General features: G+C 47.0%; 1 protein-coding gene across 2 annotated transcripts in view; it reads right to left on the reverse strand.

Moving 5' to 3' along the window:
• Positions 1–317: 317 nt before the first annotated feature.
• Positions 318–25,831, reverse strand: part of LOC144672908 (serine protease inhibitor Kazal-type 4-like) — a 65,126-nt gene continuing 39,612 nt past the window's right edge. Inside the window, exons 3-5 of one of the 2 annotated variants that reach the window (XR_013574202.1) lie at positions 15,532–15,593; positions 1,910–1,959; positions 1,187–1,280 (exon numbers count right to left, since the gene is read on the reverse strand). Coding sequence is in view for 1 of the 2 variants with exons in the window: in XM_078534911.1 (XP_078391037.1) it covers positions 374–449; positions 1,168–1,280 (189 nt within the window). In the remaining variant the exon portion in view is untranslated. Of the gene's footprint in view, positions 450–1,167; positions 1,281–1,909; positions 1,960–15,531; positions 15,594–25,831 lie in introns of those variants that run through there. The other variant, XM_078534911.1, reaches the window with a different exon arrangement.

Genomic DNA, 25,831 nt, shown 5'->3' on the forward strand with positions numbered 1-25,831 from the left:
TACATCAGTGAGGACAGGGGCGATGAATGTTTGGGAATTCCTGTAAGCTAGGATTTGGGCTGAGGCAGGCTTTGAGCCTCGCAGGTGATCTCTTTGTTTCTTCTCCAACGTCTCCACCATTGCCGAGTACAAGGTGCCCTCTCACAGTCAGCTTTAAATGATTAAATCCTGAGTAAATTTGTACCTACTACATTAATGGCAGTTTGAGAAGTAGTAAACAAGCAAACAGTGTTATCCTACAAGATCAGCAAGCGCTAGCAGGCTGAAAAATAAAATGCCAACACACGCAATTCATATTTATTTATTTAAGTTTATTCCGAATTCAACCAATAAAATGAAGACCTTTCACCATTGGAACTTCTTGCTCCCTCAATCAGTATTCTTCCTCTTCTCCTTGTGTCTTTGTACAAAATCCATAGTGTCTGATCTTAACGTTTGCATTATTTAGCCTGGGTAAAAAAAACACGGTTACTATCCATCGACCACATATAGACACTTTGAGGTAGATGGTTAATTTGTCACCCAGCTGTAAAACTTCAGCTGTGGATCAACAGGAATGAAAATCAGGTGTTTTTTATAGCAGGCACCCTACTGCATAGAACATGTTATTAGACAATCACTTTTAGAGAGAGGGAGAAAGCTATGAGGATGGTTCTCTAATCCCGTTGATGGCAGTAGCCCTCGATGATGCTTCTCTCTGAGGTTACTAAGGTGCAAGCAAGGGAAGTGAAATTGGCTTTGGGTAGGAATGTATACCAGGCAGTATTACACGGGTCGCCTGTTTTGCTTCCCACCCCATATTCAGTTCAATCAAAGCCAATGGAATATGGAGAGGGTATATGATAAGCAGGGATTCAACATGGGATGTCTGTTCCCACATGCTCAATATCGCACAGACAATGTATCCATCCATGGTGCCATCACAGGAACTCGTATAGCTACAGCAAACACCAGTTTCAAACAGCAGTCACTCCATTTTGTAATGTTGTTTTCAGCTCTGGATTGCCACTCAAGGCATCATCGCAAACAGGAGGGTCGTTAATTAGTTATCGTTCCAGCCAATAGCAATATTCTTTCCTCTGAAGGTCTCATTTCCTTTTTATCAACAATATGAATTTTCACTTGAGGTAGTGCGCTATCCTGCACAGAAGTTATAATATTACTCACCAGTTATATAGGCATAAATTACAGCGGTTTATGTAAATCATGCCATCTGTGCCACAGATTCGCCTTGTGAACATAGGGCAGACTGGGAGATCAGGGAAATCGTCACAGTCAGGCTGCGAGAGATGAGATGAACAGGTTGATTATTAACAAGCAATTAAATTAACTAAGAGCATAGGATCTCACCTGGCTTATGGAATAAGGAACATTTTGTCTTAGAGTTGAACAGACAAACTGGTCAAAAACCACAAAGAACAAAGAAAAGTACAGCACAGGAACAAGCCCTTCGGCCCTCCAAGCCTGCACCGGTCATATTGCCCGTCAACTAAAACATTTTGCACTTCCGGGGTCTGTATCCCTCTATTCCCATCCTATTCACGTATTTGTCAAGCTGCCTCTTATACACCACTATCGTACCTGCTTCCACCACCTCCTCTGGCAGTAAATTCCAGACACTCACTACCCTCTGCGTAAAAAACTTGCCCCGCACATCTCCTCTATAGTTTTCTCCTCTCACCTTAAATCTATGTCCCCTAGTAATTGACCCTTCCACCCTGGGAAAATGCTTCTGACTATCTACTCTGTCCATGCCACTCATAATTTTGTAAACTTCTATCAAGTCGCCCCTCAATCTCCGTCGCTCTAGTGAGAACAATCCCAGTTTCTCCAACCTCTCCTCATAGCTAACAAGCATTATTAATCCCATTATTGAGAACTCCAGGTAAAATTAGGCCCAGGAGCTCACCTCCTCATCAGAAGAAACGGAAGATGTATAATATCGAGCTGTTCCCAGGTCTGAAACAGAAAAACACAGGCTAATATGAACCTTAGAGATGTACGCTAAGATAAAAGCAAAAAACTGCAGATGCTGGAAATCCAAAACAAAAACAAAAATACCTGGAAAAACTCAGCAGGTCTGGCAGCATCTGCGGAGAGGAACACAGTTAATGTTTCGAGTCCGAATGACCCTTCAACAGATGGAGGAGAGAGGCACTTTACAGCCTTCCGGACTCAATATTGAGTTTAACAATTTTAGATCATGAGCTCTCTCCTCCATCCCCACCCCCTTTCCGATTTTCTCCCTCCCTTTTGTTTTTTCCAATAATTTATATAGATTTTTCTTTTCCCACCTACTTCCATTATTTTTAAGTGTATTTCCATCCATTGTTTTATCTCTACCTTTTAGCCTATTTTGATCCCTTCCCCCCACCCCACCCCCACTAGGGCTATCTGTACCTTGCTCATCCTTTCTACGCTTAATTAGCACATTCCTTAGATAATATCACCACCTTCAACACCTCTTTGTCCTTTTGTCTGTGACATCTTTTGGTTATCTCCACCTATCACTGGCCCTCTATCCAGCTCCACCTGTCCCACCCGCCCCCTTAAACCAGCTTATATTTCACCTCTCTTCTATTTTTCCTTAGTTCTGTTGAAGGGTCATTTGGACTCGAAACGTTAACTGTGTTCCTCTCCGTGGATGCTGCCAGACCTGCTGAGATTTTCCAGGTATTTTAGTTTTTGTCTTAGAGATGTACAGATCACTTGTAGTCAGTTACTAACTGAGCTAGCAAGAGGACTTTTAAAAGTAGTGGGACATCTGACTGAAACCATACCAAACATTTTAATAATTCACATCATCAACAAATTAGCAAGGAGGTCCTTCAGTGTTTCTCAAATCTCTTGTCTCCAGTAGAATTCCCAATGATTACAGATCCCATTTTGAAAGGGTATGACAGATCCTGTAGTGCTGATGAAAAGGAAGATTTTCACTTGTTTTTTAATTAGCGCTCATATATTGCCACAGTATCATCAATAACTCAGTTTCCTATAAAAATAGCTTTATTTTAACTTAAAGCATCATACTGTTTATCTGTTGCATCTTTCTACACGTAGCAGAACACATTAACACAGGAAGTCTGTTAACATAGTTATAAATATTGCACAGTAATGTCAAGTTCTCAGAACCTCCTAGAGTACTTTACAGCTGAAGAAAGGCTTTTTTTCTAACTGCAGTCCAGGGTGACCAATTCTTGTGGAGAAAATTAAGGGACACAGTTAGCAGGGCTGTAGGAGGAGGGGGGTACTACCAGAGCTGAGAGGGTGAAAATGGGAGGAGAGTGGGCACTGAGCACGTGTGAGATTTAAAGGTCCAGATTACAGGAAAAATGTGTCCTGGATGCATGCGATCCTGGAAATGGAAAAGTGGACTCAAACATAGGACAATCCTAAATAAGGAATGGTTGATCACCCTCCTGCAGTCATTGTAATGTAAGATATACAGCAGCCAATTTACACAGTGCAAGATGCCAGACAGCAATGTGATACTGACTAGATAATCTGTATTAGTGATGTTGGTTGAGGGATAAATATTGGCCCCAGGAACGCAAGGATTAGGAGTAGGAGTGGGACATTCAGCCCCTCGAGCCTGCTCCACTATTCGATAAAATCATGCCTAACTTGATAGTGGCCTCACCTCCACTTTCCTTTCTGCCCCACATAACCCTCAACTCCCTTATCAATCAAAAATCTATCTAACTCAGCCTGGAATATATTCAATGACCCAGTCTCTCACAGAACCTGCTCTCTGGGGAAGAGAATTCCATAGACTAATGACCCTTTAAGAGAAAAAACATTTCTCCTCATTTCCATCGTAAATGGAAGATCCCTAATTTTAAAATTTTGTCCCCTAGTTCTAGACTCCCCCATACGGGGAAACATCCTCTCGGTATCCACCATGTCAGGTCCCCTCAGAATCTTAATACATTGCAATAAGATCGCCTCTCCTTCTTCTAAACTCCAAAGAGCATAGGCCCAACCTACTCACCTTTTCCTCACAAAACAACCCCTTCATCTCAGGGATCAGTCAAGTGAACTTTCTCTAAATTGCTTTACAAACATACAAATTAGGAGTAGGTCATTCAGCCCTTTGAGCCTGCTCCACAATTCAAAAGATTGTGGCTGATCTGATTGTGGCCTCAACTCCACACTCGCGCCTACTCCCTTGTCAGTCAAGAATCTATCTAACTCTGCCTTAAAAATATACAATATCCCTGCCTCCACTGCTCCCTGGGGAAGAGAGTTCCAAAGACTCACAACCCTCTGAGAGAAAAAAAATCTCCTCATCTCCATCTTAAATGGGAGACCCCTTATTTTTTAAACTATGCCTTCTATTCCAGTCTCTCCCATAAGGGGAAACATCCTTTCAGCATCCAGCCTGTCAAGTCCCCTCAGGATCTTATATGTTTCAATAAGATCCCCTCTCATTCTTCTAAACTCCAATGGATACAGGCCCAACCTGTCCAACCTTTCCTCATAAGATAAACCCCATCCCAGGTATCAGTTGAGTGAACCTTCTCTGAACTACACCTAACGCATTTATATCCTTTCTTAAATAAGAGACCAAAACTGTACACTGTGCTCTAGATGTGGTCTCACCAACGCCTTGTACAACTGTAAAACATCCCTACTTTTATATTCCATTCCCCTTGCAATAAACAACATTCCATTTGCCTTAATGCATTTATATCCTTTAAGTTAAATAGACCAAAACTATACAGAGTAATTCAGATGTGGTCTCACTAAGGCAGTGTACAGCTGTAACAGCACTGCCCTACCTTAGCAATAAACCCCAACACTCCATTTGCCTTCTTAATCACTTGCTGGACCTGAATACTAACTTTTTGTGATTCATGTACCAGGACCCCCAGATCCCTCTGTACCTCAGAGCTCTGCAATCTCTCTCCATTTAAGTAAGGTACTGCTTTTCTACTCTTCCTGCTAAAGTGAACGAGTTCACATTTTCCCACATTTTACTCCATCTGTCAAACTTTTGCCCACTCATTAACTTAGCTATATCTCTTTGGAGACTCTTTTCTATTTTTAGCAGATTTAGCTATCATACATTTGGTCCCTTCCTTCAAGTCATTGATATAGATTGTAAACAGTGGAGGCCCCAGCACTGATCCCTGTGGCACTCCATTAGTAACAGCTTGGACACTGGGGAGAACTTCCCTGCTCTTCTTCCAATAGTGGCTGTGGGATTTTTTTATCTCCACCTGAGAGGGCAGACTGGGGGGGCCTCTGTTTGATGTCTGATCTGAAAGACGGCATCTCTGACAGTGCAATGCTCCCTCAGGACTGACCCGTCAACACCGCAGCATTGTTGGTACTGAGCCTCTGACTATGCACTGCTCCCTCAGTATTGCCTCTTTGACAGTGCTGCACTCCCTCATCGCTGCCCCTCTGACAATGCAGAGTGGGGATGAGTAGCTAGGGACAGGTGCTTCTCCTCCGGCCTCCAGTCAGAGGGTACCTTACATTAAAACGACATTGTGAACAACAATGAGCTTGACACACATGCAGTGTGCAGACTCCTATAGCACCCACGCATCCTCAGCTCATGCTGTGCTGCATGCATTTGACTCAAGAAGGATTTCTATGCCTGATAATGGAGGGGCCTGTGCCAGACATTAACCTTTATCACCAACATCCCCTTCCTACTTTCCTGCTCACATTTCTCCCCCAATCAACAGCACCAGAAAACCCTGTATTGTTGGTGCAGAAACCCTACTTAACAATACATAACAAGAGAAGGGCTTGCATTTATATAGCATCTTTCACATCCTCACAACATTCCAAAGTGATTCACAGCCAATGAAGGAGCCCCAACATCATACAGCACACTACATAGAGAGAATTCTATTCTTCGCAATATCACGCGGAAAAGAAATGTCAACAACGGATACTTTTAAATTATTCTTAATATGTTTCCACCGAGAGCGCAATCCCTTTATTACACAAAGACGCAACATAAATTCAGTCAGGTTTTGGATCCCTTCATGGAATCTCCATTATTCCACTAGAATGAAACAGCAACATTTACAGTTATTAAAATCACTCACCAGTGAAAGCAAGGACCAATACAGCAGTGATTGCAAACGCATTGTTTATCATTCTGAAATTTCTGGATGTGAGTTAGATAGTTTGTTGATAACTGTATTTATATGCTCACACATCCTGTTCCACTGGTCACAGCTCAGAAGTCACGTGAATTTGGACTAACTCAATGAAAATGCTTCTTGTAAATTTTTTTATCGAAAGAATGGTTCGCAGTACATTAAAATTAAAGTGAATTGAACAGGTATTTGGCAGAATCCCCATTCACCGAGGAATGTTCAAGCACTTGACCTATCTCTGGCACCTGGATTTGAATTTTGCATGCTGATCAGTTTTTTAAAAAATTCATCCACGGGATGTGGGCATCGCTGGCTAGGCCAGCATTTATTGCCCATCCCTAGAGAAGGTGGTGGTGAGCTGCCTTCTTGAACCGCTGCAGTCCATATGGTGTAGGTACATCCACAGTGCTGTTAGGGAGGCAGTTCCAGGATTTTGACCCAGCGATAGTGAAGGAACGGCGATATATTTCTAAGTCAGGATGGTGAGTGACTTGGAGGGGAACTTCCAGGTGGTGGTGTTCCCATCTATCTGTTTCCCTTGTCCTCCTGGATGGTAGCGGTCATGGGTTTGGAAGGTGCTGTCTAAGGAGCCTTGGTGAATTCTTGCAGTGCATCTTGTAGATGGTACACACACTGCTGCTACTGTGTGTCGGTGGTGGAGGGAGTGAATGTTTGTGGATGGGGTGCCAATCAAGCGGGGCTGCTTTGTCCTGGATGGTGTCCAGCTTCTTCAGCCTTGTGGGAGCTGCACTCATCCAGGCAAGTGGGGAGTATTCCATCACACTCCTGACCTGTGTCTTGTAGATGGTGGACAGGCTTTGGGGAGTCAGGAGGTGAGTTACTCGTAGCACGATTCCTAGCCTCTGACCTGCTCTTGAAGCCACAGTATTTATATGGCTAGTCCAGTTCAGTTTCTGGTCAATGGTAACCCCCAGGATGTTGATAGTGGAGGATTCAGTGATGGTAATGCCATTGAACATCAAGAGGCGATGGTTGGATTCTCTCTTGTTGGAGATGGTCATTGCCTGACACTTGTGTAGCGCGAATGTCACTTGCCACTTGTCAGCCCAAGCCTGGATATTGTCCAGGTCCTGCTGCATTTGGATATGGACTGCTTCAGTATCTGAGGAGTTGCGAATGGTGCTGAACATTGTGCAATCATCAGCGAACATCCCCACTTCTGACCTTATGATGGAAGGAAGGTCATTGATGAAGCAGCCTTAAGATGGTTGGGCCGAGGACACTACCCTGAGGAACTTCTGCAGTGATGTCCTGGAGCTGAGATGACTGACCTCCAACAACCACAACCATCTTCCTTTGTGCTAGGTATGACTCCAACCAGTGGAGACTTTTCCCCCTGATTCCCATTGACCCCAGTTTTGCTCGGGCTCCTTGATGCTACACTCAGTCAAATGCTGCCTTGATGTCAAGGGCAGTCACTCTCACCTCACCTCGGGAGTTCAGCTCTTTTGTCCATGTTTGAGCCAAGGCTGTAATGAGGTCAGGAGCTGAGTGGCCCTGGCGGAACCCAAACTGGGCATCAGTGAGCAGGTTATTGCTAAACAAGTGCCGCTTGATAGCACTCCTGATACCATTTTCTGATATCACGTGGAGTGAATCGAATTGGCTGAAGACTGGCATCTGTGATGCTGGGGACCTCCGGAGGAGGCCGAGATAGATCATCCAGTCGGCACTTCTGGCTGTAGATTGTTGCAAATGCTTCAGTCTTATCTTTTGCACTGATGTGCTGGGCTCCTCCATCATTGAGGATGGGGATATTTGTAGAGCCACCTCCTCCAGTGAGTTGTTTAATTGTCCACCACCATTCACGACTGGATGTGGCAGGACTGCAGAGCTTAGATCTGATCCGTTGATTGTGGGATTGCTTAGCTCTGTCTATCACTTGCCGCTTATGCTGTTTGGCACACAAATAATCCTGTTTCATAGCTTCATCAGCTGGACACCCCATTTTTAGGTATGCCTGGTGCTGCTCCTGGCATGCCCTCCTGCACTCTTCATTGAACCAGGGTTGATCCCCTGGCTTGATGGTAATGGTAGAGTGGGGGATATGCCAGGCCATGAGGTTACAGATTGTGTTCCAGTACAATTCTGCTGCTGCTGGTGGCCCACAGCACCTCATGGATGCCCAGTCTTGAGTTGCTAGATCTGTTCAAAATCTATCCCATTTAGCATGGTGGTAGTGCCACACAACACGATGGAGGGTATCCTCAATGTGAAGGTGGGACTTCGTCTCCACAGTGACTGTGCGGTGGTCACTCCTACCGCTACTATCATGGACAGATGCATCTGCAGCAGGCAGGTTGGTGAGGATGAGGTCAAGTATGTTTTTTCACTCTTGTTGGTTCCCCCACCACCTGCCACAGACCCAGTCTAGCAGCTATGTCCTTTAGGACTCGGCCAGCTCAGTCAGTAGTGATGCTACCGAGCCACTCTTGGTGATAGACATTGAATTCCCCCCCACTCTGAGAACATTCGGCGCCCTTGCCACCCTCAGTGCTTCCTCCAAGTGTTGTTCAACATGGAGGAGCGCTGATTCATCAGCTGAGGGAGGGCGGTATGTGGTAATCAGCAGGAGGTTTCCTTGCCCATGTTTGACCTGATGCCATGAGACTCCATGGTGTCCAGAGTTGATATTGAGGATTCACGGGGTAACTCCCTCCCGACTGTATACCACTGTGCTGTCACCTCTGCTGGGTCTGTTCTGCCGATGGGACAGGACATACCCAGGATTGGTGGTGTCTGGGGCATTATCTGTAAGGTATGATTCTGTGAGGATGACTACATCAGGCTGTTGCTTGACTAGTCTGAGGCAATTTTGGCACCAAATGTTAGATGTTAGTAAGGAGGACTTTGCAGGGTCAACAGGGCTGAGATTGCCATTGTCATTTCCGGTGCCTAAGTTAATGCTGGGTGATCTGTCCAGTTTCATTCCTTTTTTGTGTCTTTGTAGTGGTTTGTTACAACTGAGTGGTTTGCTTGGCCATTTCAGAGGGCATTTTTAAGAGTCAACCACATTGGTTGACTCTTAAAACACAAGAATCACATGTAGGCCAGACCAGGTAAGGACGGCAGATTTCCTTCCCTGAAGGACATTAGTGAACCAGATGGGTTTTTACAACGATCAGTAATGGTTTCATGGTCATCATTAGACTTTTAATTCCAGATTTTTATTGAATTCAAATTCCATTTTCTACCATGGCGAGATTCGAACCTGGGTCCCTAGAGCATTACCCCGGGTCTCTGGAATATTAGTCCAGCAACAATACCACTACGCCATCGCCTTCCCCAACTAGCCATCCGGCAGTGTTATTCCCATGACCTGCCAAGCAACTTCTGGGAAAGCAAAGTCTTTGGGTTCTGGGGGCAGTATGGTTGCAAAGCTGAAGCTTAAAGCTATCAGCGCTGATGGTAAAATTTTGACAGTGGATCAGATGCAAACGTTGGGGGTTATTCGCACAAAAGGGGAAGGCAGAATATTGGGGAGAAACAGAAGAAGCTTTTCTCTGCATTAGGTGTTGCTGAAAGTGGTTAAAGAACCTGAAGATAGAACGGGCAGCAGCAACAGAGGCTGCAGATGAGTTATATCAGCCTTTGGAGCTGGGGAAAATATACAAGGAAAGAAAATCCTCGTCCGTTACAGACACCCACGTGCTATGCACCCTCGCCTGGTATGCACCCCCATTTTTACACATGTCCCCCTTAAGGTTCCTTTCCTTTTAGGTGAATAGAATTTTACCCTATAATCCCCAAAAGAAAACCATAGCAGACACTGGAAATCTGAATTAAAAGCAAAGTCAAAGGTGGAAACACTCACCAGGCCAGACAGCATGTGTGGAGAGAGGTCGGTCGGGTTAGCATTTCAGGTCTGCATTTTGAGGAAGGGTCACAGGTCTGAAATGTTTAGCTCCTCCTTCTCGTAATTCTCCTCATTGAGAGCCCAATGGAAGTGAAATTCCACATTGACAGAGCTGTGAAGTGTGTTGAAGTGGAGGGTATTGCCACCCATCCGATATTTTTCCTACTGAAGCCAGTGAAGGGTGGAATGTATAACAGCTCACTTGGCTACCACTCATTTTTGGCCTCTTGAATTTGAATTTTACCCCTATTTGTCTCATCAGGTTTGAGACATTTTCTCTTTTTTCACTCCCTATTTTTCTGTTTTCCAAGCAATGTTCCATATATCCATCGTAGCCAAAACCTGTCCTGCTCTCTGCAATGTTCTGTTGGCCCAGTATCAAATTTAGCTGGTACATTGTGCTCAGGGCACATTCTTATCTGTTGACCCAAAAACAGTAAAACTCTAGGCACCTGAAAAGCACAAAGGTAAGGTTTACTGAGGAAAGCTGTCTTGGAAATGGCACTCATAAGGACTGTGCCACCCGTTGCATCTAACTGAGCACCGTACATATACTTGGAGTTCATTTGAACACACTTGACTGTGGCTGGCAGGTGCTTTCTGACAATAGCACAAAAGCAGCCATGAAACTGGGTGGGATGCCAAAGGGGTGGAAATCTGTCATTGCAAATCACTGGCCTTTTTCCGATTCGGGCTTACATCAATTTTATGAGCTTAACCTATTGAAATATCTGCCGAGCAATGTTTGACTGCCAGGCTAGAGAGGTAAGGGAAAGTGGAAACTCTGAATCAGTGCCAACACTCTCCAAATGTTAGGATCAATGTATAGCTCCAAATGCAGCAAGGCCTGGACAATACCCAGGCTTGGGCTGACAAGTGGCAAATAACATTCGCACCACACAAGTGTCAGGCACTGACCATCTCCAACAAGAGAGAATCCAACCATCACCCCTTAACGTTCAATGGCATTATCATCATTGATTCCCCCACTATCAACATCCTGAGGGGTTACCATTGACCAGAAACTGAACTGGACTAGCCTTATAAATATTGTGGCTATAAGAGCAGGTCAGAGGCTGGGAATCCTGTGACAAGTAACTCACCTCCTGACTCCCCAACGTCTGTCCACCATCTACAAGGCACAAGTCAGCAGTGTGATGGAATACTCCCCACTTGCCTGGATGATTGCAGCTCCAACAACACTCATCCAGGACAAAGCAGCCCCACTTGATTGGCACCACATCCACAAACATTCACTCCCTCCACCACTGACGCACAGTAGCAGCAGTGTGTACCATCTACAAGATGCACTGCAGGAATTCACCAAGGCTCCTTCGGCAGCACCTTCCACATCTTTGACCACCACCATCTAGAAGGACAAGGGCAGCAGATAGATGGGAACACCACCACTTAGAAGTTCCCCTCCAAGTCACTCACCATCCTGACTTGGAAATATATCACCGTTCCTTCACTGTCACTGGGTCAAAATCCTGGAACTGCCTCCCTAACAGCACTGTGGGTGTACCTACACCACATGGACTGCAGCGGTTCAAGAAGGCAGCTCACCACCACCTTTTCAAGGGCAACTAGGGATGGACAATAAATGCTAACCCAGCCAGCAAAGCCCACATCACGTGAATGAATTTTAAAAAAGGCTTTAAGCTTAATTTATATTTTGTATTTGGGTGTTAAGAAAGGTGAAACCTAGTTTTAGTTTAATTTAGAGGTTTTTGTGAGCTGGGTGCCAGGAAGTCTGGGGCCCTGTTTGTATACAGGCATTTTTAATGAGGTTTTACAACTCGTGAAGATGGAAAACTCCTCTGAAGAGGAGTCATACGGACTGAAACGCTAACTCTGTGTCTCTCTCCACAGATGCTGTCAGACCTGCTGAGCTTTTCCACCATTTTCTATTTCTATTTCAGAATTCCAACATCTGCATTTTGCTTTCACCTTTAAGTGACGAAATGAGTTGCCAAGAGGTTAGTAATTTAGTGAAGTAAAAAAATCATGGGGGAGAATTTTCCCCCTGTTTGCAGGGGGGGGGGGTGCGGGAGCGGGCGCGAACCCAGTCAGCGTCCCCGATCAGGTCCATGCCGCCAATTAAGGCCCGCCCAGCGAGACGTGGGCCCAGGGGCGCTGGGCATTCCCTGTGCGGGCCAGGGGGATGCGGGGGAATGGTCCCTGAGTCGGGGCCTGCGCTGAAATCTCCCTGAGGCACCGATCGAAATAGGCTAAAAGGTAGAGATAAAACAATGGATGGAAATACATTTAAAAATAATGGAAATAGGTGGGAAAAGAAAAATCTATATAAATTATTGGGAACAAAAAGGGGGGATCGGAAAGGGGGTGGGGATGGAACCTTCCGGACTGAATATTGAGTTCAACAATTTTAGATCATGAACTCTCTCCTCCATCCCCACCCCCATTCCAATCCCCCCCTTTTTTTCCCCCTTCTGGACTGAATATTGAGTTCAACAATTTTAGATCATGAACTCGCTCCTCCATCCCCACCCCCTTTCCAATCCCCCTTTTTTTTTCCAATAATTTATGTAGATTTTTCTCTTCCCACCTATTTCCATTATTCTTAAATGTATTTCCATCCATTGTTTTATCTCTACCTTTTAGCCTATTTCGATCCCTTCCCCACACCCCACACCCCACCCCACTAGGGCTATCTGTACCTTGCTTGTCCTGCTTTCTACCCTTAATTAGCACATTCCTTAGATAATATCACCACCTTCAACACCTCTTTGTCCTTTTGTTTATGACATCTTTTGGTTATCTCCACCTATCACTGGCCCTCTATCCAGCTCTACCTGTCCCCCCCCCGCCTCTTAAACCAGCTTATATTTCACCTCTTTTCTATTTTTACTTGTTCTATTGAAGAGTCATATGGACTCGAAATGTTAACTGTGTTCCTCTCCGTAGATGCTGCCAGACCTGCTGAGTTTTTCCAGGTATTTTTATTTTTGTTCAAGAAACCTTGGTGTTGAGACAGTGGTAAATCTTCACCAGGGTTTTGTGTCTGTCAGGGTTGCTGGGACAAAAGGAATAGCGTGAATCATTTTCTGGTATATGTATTGAAATCTTTCCAACCTTTTTGTCTAGTGTAATATAGTTCATTCTTTCTTGTTTAGTAAACGTTTTATTCTTTGCATTAACTGTATACTGGCAGACTCTTGTGAATGTGCTTGGTAACTGACCTCCATGGTTTCTAAATGAAAGAACGAAGTTAGGATCTACCGAGCCAGGTTTCACTCTGGAATCTGAGTTGTCCAGTATTAACATCAGCTGGGATAATAACATTAAGTGAGATTTCACACCAAAAATGTCTTTTCTGCACAGCTTTAAAGCAAAGGCTGAAGTTACTGACAGACAGAAAAATAAAGTCTCCTCTTAAACGCTTACATTAAAAAAATCTATTATTGATTACAATTGGTTATCAAACTGTTCCCATACCCAAGTAAATTATTGTACACGACTGTATCCTTATCATGGAATCACACAGCACAGAAGGAGGCTATTTGCCCTATTGTGTCTGTGCTGTCTCTTTGAAAGGGCTCCACAATTCATCCCACTGCCCTACCCTTTCCCCATTACCCTGCAATTGTTTTCCTTCAGGTAGCTATCCAATTCCCTTTTGAAAGTTATGGCTGAATTTTCTTTCACTATCCTATCAGGTAGTGTATTCTACATCATAATTCTCTGTGTATAAAAAAAACTTTCCTCAGGTCGCCACTGACCTCAGGAATCTGTGTCCTCTGGTTACCGATCCTTCTGCCATTAGCAACAGTTTCTCATTATTTACTCTTATCAAAACTCTTCGTGGTCCTTCCTGATGTTTATGTAGGAGACGGTAGTGGTGGAATTTCAGGCTCAGGCAGTAAAACCATTGTCCTCCATGTTCCCCAACATCCTCACTGTTCTAAAGGGATTAGGCAGTAAAGGGTGTTAAATATTGTGAGGAAAGAATTGTTCTGGTCATTGTAATTATATTCACAATGAAAATGTATTTTCGCCACAAACAGTAGCTGGCTCAACTCTCTCGTGGGTTACCAACTGTTTGAACATATTCCTGGAGGGGTACATCGTAAGATCTCTCATTGTTAAACCTCAAACAACTTCACTCTCCAGTATTTTTATAATGAATAAACAAGTGGTCAAAGAAAAGGAAAAGGCTTCACCATTTTGTTTAATGCCCCATTATTGTTTTTCCCCGCTGACTGCAGTGTCCAGGAGAATAGCTTTAACTCCTGGAGGGTTCAGGAGAGTCCTGCAGTGCTGGTCAGCCTGATTCTCCCTCTCCCACACTCTCCAGCTCTTATCCTTTCACTAACCTGTTTCCTGGGTTCCAAGTCCCATTCTCTGGTTGGCCGAATCATTAGCAGCCCCCCTCCAAACTCATTGATTTGTTGAAACCTCTCCTTTTTGGCATTGTGACAGGATCAGATGGCCATCAAGTCTAAGCTCCTCCAAGAACAGTTAAATAGCTTGGTGACCACCCCATATTCCCCCCCATCACCCCGCTTCCTCCTGCTCTGTTACATCATCATTGCACTGCCCCTACATTCTATGATGTAAGACTCAAACACCCAGCATCGCTTAGTTTTTCTTGTTCTGTTACTCTAACAACAGAATGTTTTGAGGTTCTTTTACCCTTTTCATTGAGATGTGATCCCAGTGCAGCTGTGTCTGTTCATCATTATCATATCTGTCTTATTGAGGTAGCTACTTTTGCTTTATTTCCAGAATGTTAAGCATTGGCAACTTTTAACAGAATCCTTTCCAAAAGTGAATGTCTTAACAGTCTCAGGGGATCTGATTGAAACGTATAAAATTCTAACAGGGCTAGACAGACTGGATGCAGGGAGGATGTTTCCCCTGGTTGGGGAGTCTAGAACCAGGGGCCACAGTCCCAGGATACAGGGCAGGCCATATGGGACTGAGGTGAGGAAAGATTTCTTCACTCAGAGGGTGGTCAACCTGTGGAATTCTCTACCACAGAAGCTGTGGAGGCCGGGTCACTGAATATATTCAAGAAAGAAATCAATAAATTTTTGGATATTAGGGGCATCAAGGGATATGGAGAGAAAGCGGGAATATGGCGTTGAGATAGAGGTTCAGCCATGATCATATTGAATGGCGGAGCAGGCTCGAAGGGCCTCCTGCTCCTAGTTTCTACGTCTTACACCTGGAATCGTGGTATGGTGCCCTCTATTTCATTGTATCTATAAATAATAGAGGCAGACTGTTGGTGCCAATGCTGATCTTTTAAATTCATTCTTGGGACACGGCTATTTATTGACCATCCCTAGTTGCCCCTTAAGAGAGTGGTGGTGGGCCTTCTTGGATTGCTGAAGTCTGTGTGGTGAAGGTGAGAGGCAGGATTTTGATCCAGCAACGATGAGGGCATGGGTTCTACATTCCAAAGTGGAATATTGTGTGACTTGGTGGGGAACTTGGTGATGATGGTGATCTCATGTACCGAGCCCTTCAATGTGGTTGGGGGTCACAGGTTAGGTTACTACTCACCTAATTTCCTTCTGAGGTGTGGCTTTGAAACTGTTGAGACTCATGGGCTCTCACTCTGCTGGCTGGGAGAGAGTTCAATAGGTTTCTCAGTGAACATATTGCCCAATCATCAAATCATTCTTTCAAAAATAATTCTTTACATGCCTGCAAATCATTTTCAGAACATGACATATGACGTTACAAACAAGAACACTGGGCAGATGCAACTGTATAAACACGTTCAACCATCTGACTCAGGTCTCGCAGCTTCACAATGAAGGTGGGCAGAGTACTCCTTGTCACGGTGACTGTGGTTCTTGCTTCTGTCGGTAAGCAATGCTGTTTGTTACGTTTGCATTTTTTGTGCTTAGTTGGAGACATATACCCCCTTGAGCACTGTATTACATCCATTAGAAACACAGACTATTAACCAGGAACAGTACAGAATGGAGTTCAGGGACTGAGAGACCCTGGGCAGAATATTGCTGTCGGTGGGCCCGACACACTGACGCGTAAAATGACGGGAGCGTCCGTCGTGTATCCTGATGTCATCGCGCGTCATTTCGATATTGCGTTCGGCAGGCGAGCGCTGGAGGCGGCTGTGCACCCGCCGAACTGTCAAAGGCCTATTAAGGCCATTAGGAAAGTAATTTAGCTCATTAACACCGCAGCCCATCCAACCTTAAGGTTGGCGGGCAGGCCAAGAGTCCAAGCGGCCTTCATGTTTTTCAGGAAACCTCACCCACCAGCAGGATGAGGTTTCCTGAAGGTTCAATAAAATAATTAAATACGTTTTGCGAAATGCACAAACATGTCCCAGCTCACGTGACACTGCCACATGAGGGGACATGATTAAATCATTTTCTAGATCATTTATTCAAAATTTTCATCACCAACTGAGGCAGCTCCGTGCCTCAGGGAGATTTCTGTGCTCTCTTTCACGCTGGGCCTGACTCTCCCTCCTCCACCCGCCCGCACAGGCAGCGCTGAGCACTACCGGCCTCATGTTACGCTGGGCGGGCCTTAATTGGCCCACCTACGTAAAATGGCTCTGCACTCGCCCCCACCCCCTCCCAGCCCACCCGACATTAGGTAAGATGCAGCCCCATATGTCTCTCAATTACTAGGGGCAGAATTTTGGCGTCGGTGAGCAGGGGGCGGGGCCCACTCGCCGACGTGTAAAACAACGCGGGATGAGGTCGGGCGGAACCCCTGATGTCATCCCGCCCCATTTAAATTTTCAGGAAGGCGGGGGCGCAGCAAAATAGGCTGCGGGCCCACCGACCTGTCAATGGCCAATTGAGGCCATTGACAGGACTATTTAAACAATTAAAGGACCTGCCCGTCCAACCTTTAGGCTGGCGGGCAGGCCAGGAGCCCCAGCGGGGAATAGAAAAAACATGAAACCTCATCCAGCGGCGGGATGGGGCTTCATGCAATGTTCCAAAAAGTTTAATAAAGTTTTAGTGTAATTTATGAACATGTCCCATCTCACGTGACATTGTCACATGAGGGGGACATGTTAGGGAATTTTCTTTCTCTATTTTTAATATTTTAAAAAGTGTAAGTGATCTCCCTGAGGCAGCAGTTAGCCTCAGGGAGATGTGCGCTCTTTTGCGCGCATAGCGCTTCCCGCCGGGCGTCACGCTGGGTGGGCCTTAATTGGCCGGCCCACGTAAAATGGCGGTGGGGCCCGCTTCTCCGGCGGGGATCAGCTCCCCGCCCGCCCGGAGATTGGGTCGGGCCCACCTGCCCAACAGGCAGGAAATTCTGCCCAATGAGTGTGGGGCAAGATAACCACTGAGATTTCTTCTCTGTTGTTTCTTTTCACATAGCAGTCGTCCTGGTTGGTTAGAAGGAATTTTATGATTATTAAAATAAAGATTGTACCAGAGACACAACTCTTTCACACACACAGTACAATTCAGATGGAGGACCCAATTTCGGAAATAGTGCAGGAAAACACTATGGCCCAGGTTTTCGCCAGGATGGAGAAGCCTCTCCACACTCGGCGTTTCCCATCTTGTGGGGGTGGGACTGGAGCTGGGTCAGGGTTCCTGCATGTGCGATTGACGGAGGAATGGCCAATTAAATTACCAGTTGCCTCCGCTGAAGTGGAATCTTGGAAGAACATGAGTGTGGAATCCGAAGTGTGCAGCTTAGATTAGGTAAGAGAAGGTCTGAACTTGATGGATTTGTTTGGATAGCCAGTGTGCTCCTTTGGAGAGGTACGAAACCCATTGGTATAGGGTCCCAAGACACCTTTGGGGAGGTAAGACACCCTGCGGAAGAGTTAAGTCCCCTTTGGGATTATTAAAAGTGAACGTGATTAGGCACTTTTTACGCACAAAATCATTGGGACTATCCAGCTGTCAAAGCTATCCCAGGGAGTGTGGGGGTGAGTGTGGGGGCATGGATGGGGCATAGGGAGTGTATGGGGGCAGTGAGGGTGAGTGGGGGGCATGGATGGGGCATAAGGAGTGTGTGGGGGCAGTGAGGGTGAGTGGGGGGCATGGATGGGGCAGAGGGAGTGTGTGGGGGTGAGTGGGGGGGCATGGATGGGGCATAGGGAGTGTGTGAGGGGTGGGGGTGTGGGGGGGGGCATGGATGGGGCACAGGGAGTGTGTGGGGGTGAGTGGGAGGGCATGGATGGGGCAGAGGGAGTATGTGGGGGGGCATGGATGGGGTATAGGGAGTGTGTGGGGGGTGGGGGTGAGTGGGGGGGCATGGATGGGGCATAGGGAGTGTGTGGGGGGCATGGATGGGGCATAGGGAGTGTGTGAGGGTGAGTAGGGGGGCATGGATGGGGCATAGGGAGTGTGTGGGGGGCATGGATGGGGCATAGGGAGTGTGCGGGGGTGAGTGGGGGGGGCATGGATGGGGCATAGGGAGTGTGTGGGGGTGAGTGGGGGGGCATGGATGGGGCATAGGGAGTGTGTGGGGGAGTGGGGGGGCATGGATGGGGTATAGGGAGTGTGTGGGGGTGAGTGGGGGGGCATGGATGGGGTATAGGGAGTGTGTGGGGGTGAGTGGGGGGGCATGGATGGGGTATAGGGAGTGTGTGGGGGTGAGTGGGGGGGCATGGATGGGGCATAGGGAGTGTGTGGGGGGGCATGGATGGGGCAAAGGGAGTGTGTGGGGGTGAGTGGGGGGGCATGGATGGGGTATAGGGAGTGTGTGGGGGGGCATGGATGGGGCAGAGGGAGTGTGTGGGGGTGAGTGGGGGGGCATGGATGGGGTATAGGGAGTGTGTGGGGGTGAGTGGGGGGGCATGGATGGGGTATAGGGAGTGTGTGGGGGGGCATGGATGGGGCAGAGGGAGTGTGTGGGGGTGAGTGGGGGGGCATGGATGGGGCAGAGGGAGTGTGTGGGGGTGAGTGGGGGGCATGGATGGGGCATAGGGAGTGTGTGGGGGGGCATGGATGGGGCAGAGGGAGTGTGTGGGGGGGCATGGATGGGGCAGAGGGAGTGTGTGGGGGGCATGGATGGGGCACAGGGAGTGTGTGGGGGGCATGGATGGGGCAGAGGGAGTGTGTGGGGGGCATGGATGGGGCACAGGGAGTGTGTGGGGGGCATGGATGGGGCACAGGAAGTGTGTGGGGGGCATGGATGGGGCAGAGGGAGTGTGTGGGGGTGAGTGGGGGGGCATGGATGGGGCATAGGGAGTGTGTGGGGGTGAGTGGGGGGGCATGGATGGGGCATAGGGAGTGTGTGGGGGTGAGTGGGGGGGCATGGATGGGGCAGAGGGAGTGTGTGAGGGGTGGGGGTGTGGGGGGGGGCATGGATGGGGCACAGGGAGTATGTGGGGGTGAGTGGGGGGCATGGATGGGGCACAGGGAGTGTGTGGGGGGTGGAGGAATGTTTCTTGCTTTATTTATTTAAACACAGTGCTCGGGCACAGAGGTAGGCCTTGCGCTCAGTCTGCCTCCACACTGGGCAGCCTGTGTATTCGTTCCGGGGTGGCCTGCCCCACTCCCCCCGGCCAAAAATGTGACCTACGAGTGGAGGTTTTTAAAGGTCGGGTTTGCTGAGCGCTGGGAAATCTCCCACCTGGGGACTAAAATCTGGGCCGATATATCACTGAACAATGTCTTACTGGACAGGTTTAGTGGTTGCTGCTATTGACAACGTGTTGCGCTAAAGAAATCCTAGATCGAGCACCGGTAATTAGAAGTTTATTGCAGAGGACTGGTTCGGGGAATGTTGAGCTCTTAGCTAGTGGCCAAGATGCTCAAGGGTTGTTATTTGAGGCAGTCAATATCCTTTCTTTCCTTTTTTTATCCTTATTTACTTGGTGGTTTATTCAAGTTAGAATACCCACAACCATTGCACCCTCCTCCAGCTCAGTAATGGGCTGTCTAACAAGTGGTCAGTATGAATTTGTGTCCTTTTAATGCGATCTCTGTTTGCCTATTTCAGATCTGGCCAAGATTCGCCATCTCTTCAAAAACGAGGTGAAGGCCTAATTTTAACGTTGATTGTGGTTGTTGAATTCTGTTTGTTATTTTAATATTACAGTGAGTATGTGCAACACACAGTCTAGTGAATTAATATTTATAGGCCAGTAGGCCCCAGGTCCAGTTCCCAGGCTGTGGTATGATTTGGGTAAGTTCACTAACCCGGTCGGGGAAAATCCGCAAGGGGTTCCGTTTCTGGTCACTATTGTCATGGACAGAATGTATGTGCTTTCTTACTGCTCATGATCAGCGTTTTCTCTATCGAAAGAGGGCTGAGTTTTCTTACCCTTGTGCGGACCTCAATTAATTAATTTCAGCAGCAAGCTTTTGTGAGTTTAAAACAAACAAGGTTATTTAATCTCACACACTTACCCTGAATAAATGCAACATCAGACAGGCCTGTGGTCACACACACACACACACACACACACACAATTAAATGATATAGATAAAAGTCATGCACTTTTTCAGATTACAGGTATGCTGGTCTCTGGTTTACGATCTCCAATCCCCCACGTTGGCAGGCCTGTAGTTTCTTGGATGGTTTTGATGCTTTGAAGTTGAAGGGAGGGTATTGCAAAGCGAAGATTTCTGAGCAGGCTGTGAGGTTTCTTGTAGTCGAATTCCTAGGAGGTTGGTTCTCAGATCAACTTGAAGTTGGAACAGGTTGGGGGGAGTCCTTCTCTGTATTGGGATCTCCCACTTTCAAGGTATTGCTGTTAATTAGCTTGGCTGCTTGGTGTCTAGCAACTAGTTCCGCTTTCTGACCACTGAACTGTAGGTTCAATTGCTTTGATGGAAATTTGCTTTGCCTGCGAACAGCCCTTAGCTGATTTTTAAAAGCAGACAAAAACATGGCCTCCTCACCATGTGACTTTCCATAAATTCAAGTCCTTTTCCAAATAAGGGGTGGTGTTTATGTTGATTCCACAACCTGTGTGGTGGGTTAACACCTCTGAGGGTTTGAAACAGTCACTGCTTTTGTTCTTGAATGCCCATTCAATCTGATAATACTACTATTGATTGGCTTCAGGGAAGGGCATTGAATCATGTCAGTCTGGAAAGTTCTTTTGGCCCATCCTTAAACAAAGAGATGTGTGAATTCCCCGGTGGCTGTGAATGCCCATATTGAATTAGTTATTTGCTTGAGACGTGCTAATGTCTGTAGCTCAAAGGCCATAGGTCACATGATTTGCAACAGCCATTTCAATAGGCTGCTTGTATCTACTTTGTAGAAGTATTGACTGAAGGTTCATAATATACTGGGGCATGAAACTATTTAGTGATTCATACTAGGAAGATGGGTGTCATACAAGGACAGGACTGGGTTTTGCTGTAGTTCTTCCATACTCAACTTGCCTACAAACACTCAATGATTCACACTTAGTTGAGAAACCTGGCTGAAAGGCTGTAACACAGAACCACACCAAGCCTGAAGAGGGTCCAAGAGAAGATGAGGAAGTAATCATTAGGGAATGGCACATTTGGGTGTTAAAATTAAATAAGTTGGCAATTTATTCAACCCCAGAATGTAGAACCCTTTCCATGAAGATCCATATTTAGGTTGCAATGCTTTGAATTGTTTAGCTTTTGAGGCCTCCCACCCAATGAAAATGAAAAGTAACACCTCAGAGATGCTGGGGAATGACTTGCCACCTTCTTCCTGATGTTGTTGTGCTGTGGAAATCTTCCCCTGGGCTTCTTGCTGGGAGTCTGGAGTTCCCGCCTAAGTCAGGTGCTACAGCTCCTTTTAAATATAAAAAGGGTCCTGTGCCGTGCATGTGACTGTGACTGCCATTTTATTAGAGACCTGACTGGAGCGTGTGCCTGCACAGTAGCAGCTGGCAGTCCAGCTTAAGAGGATCACACTAAACCCGCCTGGGTGGTAAATGCTTGTAGAAGAAAAAAATAATAGTCAAGGAGAAGAATTTACACCTCCATATGGGGCTGAGTGGCGTGAGTGTGAAAACTAACACCTTGGGCTGGAGTGCCATTGCTGTTCAATGGGGACACATGGTTTGCACAGTGGATCAGGAAGACCCCAAGTGAAAGGAAGTGGGGGCACAGTAGGGAGCAAATCATGATCATGTCATTCAATTTGGTGGGCCCATAAAAAGGTGCATGGCTGAGAGGGGCATTCATCCATTGACACACTCAGGTGAGCAGAGTTAGTAGGGCCAATGGTTTATGCATGCTTGTCACTTGAGGAGGTCGTGACTCTCCAGGGATGGCAGGGCCAGTAGAGGGGAGTCCACTTGTAAGTGTGGCTGCCCACAGGCATGCCAACAGCTGGATGTGACATGAAGGTACTCAGAGGCAGGTTGAGTAGCGGTGAGGAGCGACATCCTGATTGTCAAGAAGCACGGAGGAGTCCTGCTTCAACGTGGCAGAGGCCATGGTGTGGAGCTTGTCTTCTGCTTCTGCTCCATCTCCTTGTCATGCTGCAGGCCCAGAGGTACTGCCAATGCTGCCTTCTTGCATGTTGTGGACAGGCCATCAACTGCTCTGCTCTCCCTGTCAGGTTGTGGCAAAATGACAAATACACCAAAAGATCTTCACAAACACTCCAAACTACTCTCACTTTCGAATAGAAAAGTTCCAAACATTTAACCTACCTGCAATCAGGGCGCCTTGCCCTTTAAATACCCACTGCAGGGCCAATTTTGCTGTAGCACATTTTCTTCAAGAGTGAACAGTGCAGGCATTGCCAGCACCTACATTATCCAAATCTGGAATCCCAAGGTCACCTCAAGGCCAGTTGGGCTGTTTGCCGTCAGGGTGCCATCAATCCAATGTGTCACAAGCAGCACTACACAACTGAATTTTACATCCACCGAGTTTTAATACAAAGGTGTTCATTTTACCATTTTCAGCCACACTGTGAAGATTATCCTGATGCCCCTTCCTGTACTAGGGAATATATTCCAGTTTGCGACATGAACGGAATAACGTTTCCAAACCGGTGTGTGCTTTGTGGTGAGATGAGGTAAGTGTCTGTGCTGTTAACCTTGAATGAAGCACCTGTGACCACCAAATGGGAGGATATACACTACAATCAGTTACTGATCCAAGCCATGCTGGCAGGCTGAAAATCTACAGGCACGGTTTGCCTCATAAAATTCAATAAGCTGTCAATTTACTCAGCAGAAGAAAGAACCCTTTCCGTAGAGATCCATATTTAGGATGCAATGCTTTGTACTGTTTAGCTTTCGAGGCCTCTCGCCCAATGAAAATGAGCGGTAGCGCCTCGGAAATGCTGGGGAATGACTTGCCACCTTGTTCCTGATGTTGTGGCTGTGGAGCTCTTCCCTTGGGCCTCTCGCTGAGAGGCTGGCATTCCCGCCTAAGTCAAGTGCTAAGGCCCATTTACAATACAAATCAGGCTCCTGCGACGTCTATATGACTGTGGCTGCCATTTTATCAGAGAACTGGGTGGAGCGTGTGCCTGCACGGTAGCTGTTGGCAGTCCAGCTGAAGAGTATCCCATTAAACTCGCCTGGGTTGCTACCCTCCAGGTTCCTGCCTCTTCACTCTTCCCTCAAAATGTGTCTCTTTCAGTCTCTTTTTCTCTTTTAACTGAAGAACTGGGACAAATAAGCAGTTAAGAAGGCAAATGGTATGTTGGCCATCATTGCGAGAGGACTTGAGTACAGGAACAAGGATACAGCTGTTCAGGGCCTTGGTGAGACCACCTGGAGTATTGTGTGCAGTTTTGGTCTCCTTACCTAAGGAAGGATATATCTGCCATAGAGGGAGTGAAGCAAAGGTTCACCAGACTGGTTCCTGGGATGGCAGGATTGTCACATGAGAAGAGATTGGGCCGACTAGGCCTGTATTCACTGGGGTTTAGAAGAATGAGAGGAGATTTGATTTAAACTAAACAAAATTCAGACAGGGATGGACAGACTGGATACAGGGATAAAAACAAAAAACTACTGCGGATGCTGGAAATCCAAAACAAAAACAGAAATACCTGGAAAAACTCAGCAGGTCTGGCAGCATCGGCGGAGAAGAAAAGAGTTGACGTTTCGAGTCCTCATGACCCTTCAACAGAACTGAGTATAGTTAGGAGAGGGGTGAAATATAAGCTGGTTTAAGGTGGGGGGTGGGGGGGAGAGAAGTTGGGGGGGGTGGGTGGTTGTAGGGACAAGCAAGCAGTGATAGGAGCAGATAATCAAAAGATGTCACGGACAAAGGAACAAAGAGGTGTTGAAGGTGGTGATATTATCTAAACGAATGTGCTAATTAAGAATGGATGGCAGGACACTCAAGGTACAGCTCTAGTGGGGGTGGGGTGGAAAGACTGACAGGGCATTAAAGATATAGATTTAGAAATAATGGAAATAGGTGGTGTTTCTCTCTCCCCTTGTCCAGTCCCTTCCCGCCTACATCCGTGATTCCTCTGACACCTTACATCACATCAACAATTTCCAGTTCCCTGGCCCCAACCGCTTCCTCTTCACCATAGACGTCCAATCCCTCTACACCTCCATCCCCCACCAGGATGGTCTGAGGGCCCTTAGCTTCTTCCTCGAACAGAGGCCCGAACAATCCCCATCCACCACTACTCTCCTCCGTCTGGCTGAACTTGTTCTCGCACTGAACAATTTCTCCTTTAACTCCTCTCACTTCCTCCAAATAAAAGGTGTGGCTATGAGTACCCGCATGGGCCCCAGTTATGCCTGTCTCTTTCTGGGGCATGTGGAACATTCCTTGTTCCAGTCCTACTCCGGCCCCCTCCCACAACTCTTTCTCCGGTACATCGATGATTACTTCGGTGCTGCTTCATGCTCTCGTCGGGACCTGGAAAAATTTATTAATTTTTCTTCCAATCTCCACCCCTCCATCATTTTCACATGGTCCATCTCTGACACTTCCCTTCCTTGACCCCTCTGTCTCAATTTCTGGTGATAGACTGTCCACCAATATCCATTACAAGCCTACCGACTCCCACAGCTACCTTGGCTACAGCTCCTCACACCCCGCTTCCTGTAAGGACTCCATCCCATTCTCTCAGTTCCTTCGCCTCCGTCGCATCTGTTCCGATGATGCTACCTTCAAAAACAGTTCCTCTGACACGTCCTTCTTCCTTAACCGAGGTTTTCCACCCACGGTCGTTGACAGGGCCCTCAACCGTGTCCGGCCCATCTCCCGCGCATCCGCCCTCATGCCTTCTCCTCCCTCCCAGAACCATGATAGGGTCCCCCTTGTCCTCACTTATCACCCCACCAGCCTCCGCATTCAAAGGATCATCCTCCGCCATTTCCGCCAACTCCAGCATGATGCCACCACCAAACACATCTTCCCTTCACCACCCCCCGGCGGCATTCCGTAGGGATCGTTCCCTCCGGGACACCCTGGTCCACTCCTCCATCACCCCCTACTCCTCAACCCCCACCTATGGCACCTCCCCATGCCCACACAGAAGATGCAACACCTGCCCCTTCACTTCCTCTCTCCTCACCGTCCAAGGGCCCAAACACTCTTTTCAAGTGAAGCAGCATTTCACTTGCATTTCCCCTAATTTAGTCTTCTGCATTCGTTCCTCCCAATGCGGTCTCCTCTACATTGGAGAGACCAAACGTAAACTAGGCGACTGCTTTGCAGAACACCTGCGGTCTGTCGGCAAGAAAGACCCAAACCTCCCTGTCGCTTGCCATTTTAACACTCCACCCTGCTCTCTTGCCCACATGTCTGTCCTTGGCCTGCTGCATTGTTCCAGTGAAGCCCAACGCAAACTGGAGGAACAGCACCTCATCTTCCGACTAGGCACTTTACAGCCTTCCGGACTGAATATTGAATTCAATAACTTTAGATCTTGAACTCCCTCCTCCATCCCCACCTCCTTTCCGTTTCTTCCCCCT

Source organism: Cetorhinus maximus, unplaced genomic scaffold (assembly GCF_964194155.1).
Source record: "Cetorhinus maximus unplaced genomic scaffold, sCetMax3.hap1.1 HAP1_SCAFFOLD_140, whole genome shotgun sequence".
Lineage (NCBI taxonomy): Eukaryota > Metazoa > Chordata > Chondrichthyes > Lamniformes > Cetorhinidae > Cetorhinus > Cetorhinus maximus.